General features: G+C 40.7%; 1 protein-coding gene across 7 annotated transcripts in view; it reads left to right on the forward strand.

Moving 5' to 3' along the window:
- patj (PATJ crumbs cell polarity complex component) overlaps nucleotides 1–10789 on the forward strand; it is a 66034-nt gene that overhangs the window by 51609 nt on the left and 3636 nt on the right. For 4 of the 7 annotated variants that reach the window (XM_079471338.1, XM_079471339.1, XM_079471340.1 and 1 more), the window contains 15 exons: nucleotides 844–935; nucleotides 3204–3273; nucleotides 3359–3460; nucleotides 3896–3970; nucleotides 4695–4763; nucleotides 5305–5431; nucleotides 5659–5765; nucleotides 6527–6610; nucleotides 7023–7216; nucleotides 7496–7643; nucleotides 8129–8215; nucleotides 8492–8630; nucleotides 9133–9164; nucleotides 9250–9372; nucleotides 9535–9639. In XM_079471338.1, coding sequence (XP_079327464.1) covers nucleotides 844–935; nucleotides 3204–3273; nucleotides 3359–3460; nucleotides 3896–3970; nucleotides 4695–4763; nucleotides 5305–5431; nucleotides 5659–5765; nucleotides 6527–6610; nucleotides 7023–7216; nucleotides 7496–7643; nucleotides 8129–8215; nucleotides 8492–8630; nucleotides 9133–9164; nucleotides 9250–9372; nucleotides 9535–9639 — 1554 coding nt within the window. The remainder of the gene's footprint in view (nucleotides 1–843; nucleotides 936–3203; nucleotides 3274–3358; nucleotides 3461–3895; nucleotides 3971–4694; nucleotides 4764–5304; nucleotides 5432–5658; nucleotides 5766–6526; nucleotides 6611–7022; nucleotides 7217–7495; nucleotides 7644–8128; nucleotides 8216–8491; nucleotides 8631–9132; nucleotides 9165–9249; nucleotides 9373–9534; nucleotides 9640–10789) is intronic. The other 3 variants (XM_079471342.1, XM_079471343.1, XM_079471344.1) reach the window with 1 other exon arrangement.

Genomic DNA, 10789 nt, shown 5'->3' on the forward strand with positions numbered 1-10789 from the left:
CTTCGAATTTCATTCTTATCATTCTGAGAGGTCCAGTGTATGAAATTGTGCGGCATCTAGTGGTAAGATTATAAATTGCAACCAACGGCTTACTCCGCCACTCCCCCCTCCCTTTCCAAGCACTACGGTGGCTGACACAGGACTAACATGTTGTCACTTTTTTACTGCTTTACCCTTCTTTGCTGATGGAGATTACGTATTTTCGAAATGGGATCCGTAGAGTCGTCTTGCATGCGAATTCCATGCAAGACGACCCACGGTGTATGTAATAGAAATAGCTTATTCTAAGATGATAAAAACATAACCCTTCTTTGGTCATGGTCATAATACACCTCTAAAGACATATATTATATTGCATTTCTGTCAATAGATCCTTCAAAAAATTACACATTGGACCTTTAAATACATTTTCAGTAACTCCAAAGTTAATATCAATTATTTAAAATTCTAAGCTGCATGATTTTTGTTTTCCCCCTCAAATTCTCTGTTAATTTAACAATTCGTCCTTCGTGTCTGAATGCTGTTTTGTTTTGGAATTTGAGGCGCAGAGCCTTGCTCGCTGACCTTCATCTAATTTCTATCTCCATTAAACCCAACACACTGTGGCATTAGTCACAATCCACTAGTGCTTCCCGGCTAATGACTCGGTCACGGGTTATCGGAGACACAATTCAACCCGTCATGAATGCGTGTAGACTCTTAGCTCCTGTTTAACACACCTGCTTGTTTCCTCACATCCCTACACTTCGGACGACTTCAAGCGATAAATACTCTGACGTTTGTGTAATATGCCTACATTACATGTTTGTCCTTTGCTAACAGCATTTCTTTTTGGCCCTCCAGATAAACAACCAGGTGCTGTACGGCAGAAGCCACCAGAACGCGTCTGCCATAATAAAAAGCGCAGCGACAAAGGTGAAACTCGTGCTGGTCAGGTAAGAGACCTCACAGATGAACCCGTAAGATCCGCCTGGATCTCCTCACACACTCCCATCTGTTACTCTATTACAATGATTGTCATTTCAGTTTTGTGTATTAATTCTTTGCTCAAGTACATTTTTACTGGAGGTTACTGGGCGAAGGTGAAGATTAATCCAGTTTTGCGATGCTCACGATGCAAGATACAGCGTGTATATGACATGAGCAGTGCAATTACGATCACTTTAATTTGGAGAATACGAAGACAATTTTTTTGAGAACCTTGTAATATAATGCTTCATAGCCAGCAGAGCCGGGTCTAGGGGGCACTGCCCTCGCAGATTTTTCTTGTGCCCCTCCAAACATATCCAGCTGACAATTAAAATGATAAAAAATTATACATAATAGAAATTGGTATTTTGTATTATCTAATAAGTAATGATTGGTCAATTTAAGAGCAGAAAAATTTTACAATTTAGCATGCAATGAATTTTGACCAGCCTAGTACCGGTCTTAATAGCTAGTGCATTGACTTTTAGACATTTATTTGTAGAAACTCTTCTTTTCACAGTTTCTCAAGCCAAGCTCTCCATCTTGCCAGAAATTGACAAATGGATTGTGTTTTTCCGTCATTAAATGACCCAACTCTTTGATGAAGCAGAAAACCCAAGGCTCCATGGGTAATTGGGATCATAAAGCATTCTGATGGAGACGTTGAGAGTCTGCAGAGTTTAAGCAGTCCAAATCTGTTCCAAAAGCTTCATTACATTTTCACATCCGAGTGCAAACACAAGCGGTTGAATGCATTTGAAATAAATGTAGAATTGCATTTAATAACTCTGTCAGATGATGACTTTTTATGTTTCAGATGTTATTGCTTTCGTAAGTTTGAAGGGAGCTCAATCGTTAAATTAAGTGCGTAGTGCAGATTTTTGTGTAATTGTGAACGTCTAACAGAAACAAAAAACCTTGAAAAACAATAGCGTTGCATTTAGCTTAACACCTGTCAGCATTTTAAACCAGTAAATATGTAATTACAAAACATCTTAATGTAGTAGCTTTTGCAGTATAAAGCAGGGGATTATGGGAATATTTACTGTTATTGTTCATTCAATCATAAAGATAGTGTTTTCATTCGAGTATTTGTTAGCTTAACCTTTATTAAACTCATCATGTTGTGTGAATGACAGGTTTGGCTGATAACAGCTGTGTAAAGATGCACATATCTCACCGTCATCTACAGCGTATTAGCAGAATTCCCAGGAACGTGATTGCTCGGTTTGCATCTATCGATATATGTTGACGTGCTATTAAATATTAATAGACTTGATGGATGTGCGTATTAAGTCACCCTTAGTCTAGCCTGTGGAGTCGCAGAATTCAGCATCATTTTTGTTATAGACGGAAAGCGAGTCCTTGTAAATGACTTCGTCAGGTCAAAGGTCGTTTGTCTGCGGATGACGGTGTCATGGAGAAAAGGGCTCGTGGTGAATTGCAACAGTCACGTAACCTGGCAGGAAGGAAATGCATCCACCTATGACGTGAATGGCAAAGTGGATTTTGGAGGTGAATCTGCCTGGGAGAGGTTATTGGGAGAATTGATAGTTTCATAAATTCCATTCGGCCTTCCCGACCTTACCTTGCCGAAACCGAATCAATGTTTATTGGGAAAAGGTCACTTAGCATGGCAAGACAATAAGGCCAAGGTGAACGGAAGAAGGGCCGTCGAGAGAGATGTTGCTTGCTATTGCGTCTAGAAAGGACGTCTTGAAGCAAATCTCAATTCAGATTCATCTGCCCCCAGTCCTTATCGATTTGAGAGAAGACCATCTGAATCAAGAGCCGTGTGGGAACATGAGGAGCAGGGAGGTTGAAGAACGAAATTGGCATCTTCGACAAAGCTGCTTGTTTCTTTACCTTCACATGGTTTTATTGCTCTCACTTTTAAGGGTGCAAAAACAAATCGAAACTATTCAAGGTCTAGTTTCAAGATGACATGTTTTGTAACATTTACGTGTCCACTCCAGACCTCACAATCGATTGTGTCATGTTTCCCAGTTCCCCGTGCCTCTTTAATTCATCTCTTTGGTTTCCGGTTAAAACCTCTTCTAAAGGAGCCCCGTCTCTCACGACGTAGTTTGTTTTTCGACAGTATTGTCTTGTTGTAGTTTTCTGTCATATTGTTCAATGTAATAATAAAAATATTCTCACACAATTTAAAAGATTTTACATTTACGACATGTAATTCTGCTACGAACATACTTCTTTTCTCTCTCTTTTAATAGAAATGAAGATGCTCTCAGTCGAATGGCTGTCCCTCCCTTCCCCACCCAGCCGTCCTCTCTATACCCCGAGGTCAGTACATTTTGTGTGTGGTTCATACGTTAGATAGGCGAGAATCAGAAACGTTCGACAGAACTGATTGTACATTTTATTTCAGACGCATCTCAATACACCAGCCATCACACCTCCAACAGAGAAGCTCCCTCCTCCTCTTCCCGAGAGTCTTCCTGTTAGCCCACCTGAGCTGACGCAAATCAAAGTGAGTCCTCACTTTAACAACACCCTTGGGCTTCCCGCGTTGTTGCACTTTGTGCTGTTTAGGTGCATATCGGGTACAAGCTGGTTTAAATCCCACAGTAGTGGAAAGCGTAAAATAATGACATTGTTATTCTTTCGTAGTGAAATGACAACAAATATGGTACAAGAATGCACCAGGCCATTTGCATTTTGAGCTTATTGTCATTCCGATCTCATACCAGCTAAATGTGGATTTGTTTCAGTAAACAAACAGTTGAAGCCTCAAACTGCCTACGGGGTGCCTGACTCTAAACACCAGCCCGTTGTCATCATCCGCAGCCCTTAGCGTAACTCTGTCCTAGATGGAGGCGGATGGTGTAGTTTTGACCTAGTTGAGGCTCTGAGGGGAGTATGTAGGGCCTCGTGTTTTATTCTACCTGTTTGACTTGTGATCCAGGAACAGCCCAGCATGGTTTCCACCCCAAGCGTAACGCCTAGAGATCAGACGCAGACGAACCTCAAAGAGGGAGAGGTGAGGAACATCCGGGAGGATGCTTTTACAATGTTATACGAAAACAATACTATTCGATGGGAAGTATGCAGTAAACTGTATGCAAATTTACCAAAAAATGAATGCATAAAGTTTTACTTGCCGTACTACAGTTTAAAAACATATTCAATTCGCTAGTTGCACATGATGGTGCCGTTGAGCTTTTTTCCAGTCATATTACACTGTATGGGGACAAAAAGAAGGAAGTAATATAGCAGCTATATGGAAGATCATCCAACAAAGAGCAACAACGGGCCAAATCATAATTTTTGCAAAATTTGCTGCAAGGATTTAGTGTATCACACGGAGGGAAAAGTGATGTGAACCAACATGAAAAATCTGTAAAGAACAAATGGGCCCAAGAGGCGCAAAAACATGCCCAACTAATGACGTTCCTGGTGCAAGTAACCAAAATAATACATGTAACATGTAATAAATAAACTTGTGCTGAATTAATATTCTGTTTTGTCGTCATTTATATAATGCATGGTCTTTGAGATTTGAAAATGAGGGAAATTTTCAGGGTCGCCCCAATGTTGACAGGTATAACCCTGGCGTTGCAAAAGCTCACCGGCAACATCTTGTGAAACTAGCCTATCGCTATTATTTGTTCCCCCCTAAGTATATAAAAAATTACTTTGTGGGTTTCATAATGGAGCTATTAAATACTGGATGATAAACTAATAAGGTCTATTAATAATTTCAGAAGCTCAAGTCTACTGAGAAAGTGTTGGAGTCCACCAGCGAACAGTCACCCACACCTCATGAGGAACAGGTGAGTAGCCCTGTCAGCAATGACTTGACAAACAGCTTTTGGAGGGGCTTCACAGGTAGCATAAAATAATTATATTTCAACTGTAAATAATGAATAACAACGTTAAGTGGTTGGAAATGCTATTAAAATGGTAAAAAGTGAAAATAGAAAGTACACAATTGACAATTTTTAAGCTCTACACTGCTTGACCAATCACCTCCCTTGTGGGCACTCTTGCTTAGGATTATGGGATATTAAAAGCAGTGAAGTAACATTTATGCTACCTTAAAAAATCGATCAAAGGATCTCGAGAGACAGAAAATGTACAACTTTGATACCTCCCTACCTTGGAATGCAGCATTTTTTCACCTTCATTTTTATAATGGATTTTATAAAGGAATCATACGCAATGAGCCCAAGAACATTATTCAAATTTAGTTGGGTGACAGCTTGTTTCCTCAGCATAAAAGCGCTCCAGCGTTATGGAGCACGACGAGTGACAAATTTACCTCCGTGCCTCTTTCTGTTTCATCTGATTCCTCCCGTCACGGATCGTCCTCAGTGCACCAGTCTTCCAAAAAGCCAGAGGAACCCCTCCAAGCCCACGGCAGCTTCTCTGGAGGTCTTGACCTCAGGATCATCCATTCCATCCGGCGGCACCAGTCCAGACTTTGAGGACTGCAGCAAAGGTCCAACATCTCTTCTTGCCTTGTCTGTTTTTTATTTAGACTTTCTAAATGTTTCTCTGCTATCTCTGCGCTCGTTCGATCGCAGTTGAAATGCAAACGACACAATGCTGCGTTTTGGATTCGACTAAGCGTCTTTGAACTCTGACATTTGTTTTTAAATGCTTTTTTAACGTGCGAGTCGTGAAAGAGTTGCATCATCTTAATGCCTCATTTCTCTTTCTCCTCAGATCCTGCTGCATGTCCTATCGTTCCAGGACAGGAGACCGTTATTGAGATCTCGAAAGGCCGATCCGGACTGGGTCTCAGTATAGTCGGGGGGAAAGATACTCAATTGGTACGGTACTAAATGTCCAATGTTCACTGGCGATATCGTATTTTAGATTTACACTCGAACGATTTAGAGAGCTTCTGTATCGTGTCGTGTCTCGTTGTGTCTAGTGGGTTTCAGGCAGTATTCGCACAGGCAGGTCACAGCGAGAGCTTTTTGTCTGCAGTCGCTGGGTTTGCCCGGCTGCGCAGTGGAAGAGCGCCTCAGGCTTTTATCAGTAAACCGCCTGACTCGCCATCATAATTCTGCAGCGCTGAGCTAGTTTATCTGTGAAATGATCCTATGAGTCGACAGGTCCAGCCCTCGGGCCTCGCAGGTTTACAGCAGGGAAAAACGTGTCTCTGTGTGTATCTTATCAACGGATTTTAAACGTGATACTGTGTTTTTTATGGTACAATAAGTCTCCTATCGCTGTTTAAAATCTCTTGTGATCATTTTAGATCAGTTCACTTTTGCATGCTGTATTTCAACATTTATTAGTAATACTAAAACATTTTCTCAAACATAGTTTTTATCCGGTTTCGAGTAAGACTAAGCAAGATGACGTGAAGTTAAATGTTAAGGCGATGATTTTGGAGAACACGGATTAAGTTTGTTCTCAAGTAGTTTCAAATAATCCTCATTGAATTATGTTTTAGTGCAAACATGCAACGTTTTCTAAAGAAGATGTATTTTTGAGATGACAGATTATGTTTTATGTGAGTAGTGACATATCTTTTTATGATGACATATCTTATTTATGTTATCTTTACTATTCTCTCTTTAAGGATGCCATAGTGATTCATGAAGTGTATGAGGAGGGGGCAGCGGCACGAGACGGTCGACTTTGGGCAGGAGATCAGATACTAGAGGTCTGTGGGTGTGAGTGAAAGCGTTGTGAGGCTGTTGGTCATCTGTATGTAATGTCATTCATAGCCAGAAGCAAGGGGTCTGGATTAAAAAACTGTGCCGCCCATAGGACCAGAGAGAACTGTCTGAATTATTGGCTCTCGCAAAATCTTTGCTCTCACTCTTTGCTAAACTTATACGATACTGCCACCTGCTGCTAAAGAGTAGCAAAAACAGGCATACATGGCAGAATATATTACAGCACATCCTGCAATGCGTCATGCCAGTATTATTTTCTACAGAATAGATTTACTCATATTTGTCATTCTCTGAAACCTGTGTAAATCCAATATACAGTATGTAGTATGCAAAATATTTAAGTCTTCAATAAATCTATGTTTCTGGTTTATACGTAAGGTAACAGTTTTTTTGTAGGTGAATGGAGTGGACCTGCGCAGCGTCGCTCACGAAGACGCAATAGCTGCTTTACGGCAAACACCGTCAAAAGTACGACTGACAGTCCTGCGAGACGAGGCGCAATACAGGGACGAGGAGAACCTTGACGTGTTTCAAGTGGAACTGCAGAAGAGAACCGGGCGAGGGCTGGGTCTCAGCATCGTCGGTAAGAGGTGGGTACAACCAAAATCATTTCCCACAAACACTTCATGCGTCTGTCATTCTTTGGACAAACTGACCTGCCTCAGTCATGACGTCGGACATGTCATTGACCGAATTGAACATCTCCTTTAAAGATTTTTCTACATTTCTACAATGCTATTTATTAGAACAAATGTCCGACAAATAACATTTTACAGACTAAGATTTGAGATCCATTTGCAGCTTTTCGTACACTTTTCCAGCGTCAGTTATTTGTGTGCTAACTGCGTTTCTCACTGTGGTTTCAACAGAAACGGTAAGGGCGTCTTTATCTCGGACGTGGTGAAGGGAGGAGCAGCCGATCTGGACAGCAGACTGATGCAGGGTGATCAGATCCTGGCCGTGGATGGAGAGGACATGAAACAGGCTTCACAGGAGGCTGTCGCAGCCATCCTCAAGGTGAGAACTAAAACCTAAAGCCTGGCACGTCCCAGATTTAGTCGACACAGCAGCTGTGGGACTCTACCACTAGATGTCGCGGTTTGTTTGGTTATTTGAAGGTCGCTGTGTTTTTTTCATGGTAATTAAATCACAGGTTCACTCAAATACATGATTAAACACCTGTTTTTTGTAATTGGAGTTATTGACAATCAATATATAATATTTCACAGTATTAAGACTTTTCTTTTAATCTTTCTTTGGTTAGTTTTTGAATGAGATGTGTTTTGCGAATCTATGGTATTTTGTCAGCAGATGGAATTGTAGGAAATGTTGAGCTCAATGTTCTTGACTTGAGTTGGGCTGTCTTGACAAGAGGGGCTCTTGTGTTGTAGCATCTGGTGTATAAATGTTCCCAAACATATGTATAAAGTGTGCTATGCGAGCGTCTGACCAAGAAGACACCGTGTCGTGTGTGTGTCAACATGTATGCTGTGATCCTGTAGTGCGCCAGGGGAAAAGTGCTGCTGGAACTGGGCCGACTGAAGGCTGCCTCCTGGATCTCGTCCAGACGCACCTCTCAGGGAAGTCAGGTTTGTAGTCCCCGTCCAGCACGGCCAGGTCGGGCTTCCCTGCTGCTGTAACTCACGCCTTAAAATCAGCACTTCAGCATGCAGAACTCTAACCCAAACATTAGTGCACGATAGCGGTCGGGCGAGCCACCGACGGGCCTCGGTGGTCAAATGTGTGTTACCGTCAGCATGCGATCACTTGTCCTAAAGAAACACTAACCTGGCATGTGCGTTCGTTGCATGTGTGTCCACTCATTCATCAAGTTACCAGCAATCCTGTTCTCTTGTTTTTTTCAGATGAGTCACGTCAGCGGCAACAGCAGCACGCCCATCCCCACGGTATCTACAGTGGCCCCGCCTCCTGCGGTAGCCCCGCCTCCTCAAACTCTCAGCAACAACAGCCAAGCTATCACTGAACCAAACACCGAAAGCACAGGTACCATCAACCATCCTATCACAGCAGCACTAGAGTAACCGTTAAACTGCGGTAAATCAGATGTGAAACAACGATTTTGCATTGATGGCTAGCAGCAAAACTAGCTTTTATATGTAAATAAAATAGAGGGTTGCTAACGAACGGAAAACTAACGAAAATGTTACTAGAAAGTTGGAATCGCAACATAATACAGGGTCAAAAGTGCAAAATAATCCGCAAACTTTCGTTTTTTTATTGCGATTAAGTGACGTTAGTTTACACACTGCTTTCGGATATAACAGTTAAAAATGCATAGTTATTAGTTTATTATTTAATTGGATTACATTTTAAATTCTAATTATGTTAAATAATATTAATGCATAATTTGTCATTTTATTCGAAGGAACGATTTTTGTTCTTAAACATTTAAGATTAGTTGCATTTCTTAATAACTATAAATATTCTAAAATATATTTTCCTAAAATTCAACTCAAATATTTGTCTTTAACCCATCCAACGACAGAGCCAGGCCTCCGTACAGTCGAGATCACACGGGTAAGATGGCAATCCTTCAGATATCTGTATATAAAGCATCCATAAGGTTCGCTTTTAATTCCTCTTCTTTAATTTTCTCTCTCAGGGTCCCACGGATGCTCTGGGTATCAGTATAGCGGGTGGAAAGGGCAGTCCACTGGGCGACATTCCCATCTTCATCGCTATGATCCAGGCTAACGGCATGGCTGCTAGGACACATCGCCTTAAAGTACTTTCACATTTACTTTGTTAGCATGTGTAAAATAAGTTCTTGATGAAGCAACTTGGTTTTGTTTGGGTGTAAAGGGTACTGCTGGAGATTTGGTTTTGTATCAATATTTATTCTTTTCTACTTTTAATTCACTTTTTCAATTCTCTGTAATTTTTTTAGGTTGGCGACAGGATTGTAAGCATTAATTCACAGTCTCTGGACGGCTTGACTCACGGAGATGTCGTAAATATGTTGAAGAATGCTTATGGCACTATTATCCTCAAGGTACCCACACAATTCGCCAATTTTATCGTTTACAAACATTGTGTTCCAATATTAGAGTTGTGTGTGTGTGTGCATCAAATAAAATATCATTTGGGAACACGCATGCTGTAAAAATGTATATGCTGAATGCACAAAAAGTCACTTTGGATAGGGGGGCGTCTGCCAAAGGAATGAACCAAAATGGATAGGTTTAGGTTCATCAAATTATTAGCTTATGTTAGTAGTGAGATGGACTATGGTGAACAAATCGACCAATAGCAAGCGCTTTCGTTGAAGTGAGATGGACTATGGTGAACAAATCGACCAATCGCAAACATTTTTGTTCTCGTTCAACTCTTGGCAAAGCAGGCTGAGGTTGCCAAACATGCTTCCACAATTGAAATTAGACGTGGCGTACGGTGCACTTGTTAACAGGATCAGACAGACAGTCCGTGTGTTAAACCTGAAATCTGAAATTGTGTATATATATATATATATATATAAATGCATAATTAATAGAATTAAATAATAAACATGCATTAAATTATTGTTATTGTCATCTTCATTATTAGCGTGTACTATAACAGGCATTGTCTTAAAATAAATGTCAAAATGAAATGAATAAAATTGCATATTAAATCAAATTGCATTATAAAAAATGAATAGATCAAATAAATTATGAACTTAATAATTATTTTTATATATTTTGTATTTATGTGGGTGTGGTTAAGTCCCATACAAAAATGTTCGGTGCTGCTATCAGATGGTAATATAACAATTATATTTACTATAGTGTAATACACTATCATGTGTCCAACATGATATCCACTTCAAGTCTCCAAGATTCTTGAAGAGTACCACGGTATTACCCTGGTCATTTCTTAGTCAGTGATATCTTGTGGGGATTTTTTTAACAGGTCTCCGTGATATACTGTACTGTATGTATAGAAGTGTGTTGAGAAGTCTTGTATTGTATGCCGACTCGTGTGTGTGTGTGTGTGTGTGTTCTGTTCGATTAGTGGAGTTGATGTAAGGAAGGACAGTGTGTTGTGTATCTGCGTGAGTGTGTTTGTTTGGACTCATGGATCTGTGAGGTGTGTGTGTGTGAGTGGTTGGTGCTGTGTCACTGTGCTGTTATCAGCCGCATGCAGCTGCGCGGCGGTTGCGTGCG

Source organism: Barbatula barbatula (genome assembly GCF_947034865.1).
Source record: "Barbatula barbatula genome assembly, chromosome: 13".
Taxonomy (NCBI): Eukaryota; Metazoa; Chordata; class Actinopteri; order Cypriniformes; family Nemacheilidae; genus Barbatula; species Barbatula barbatula.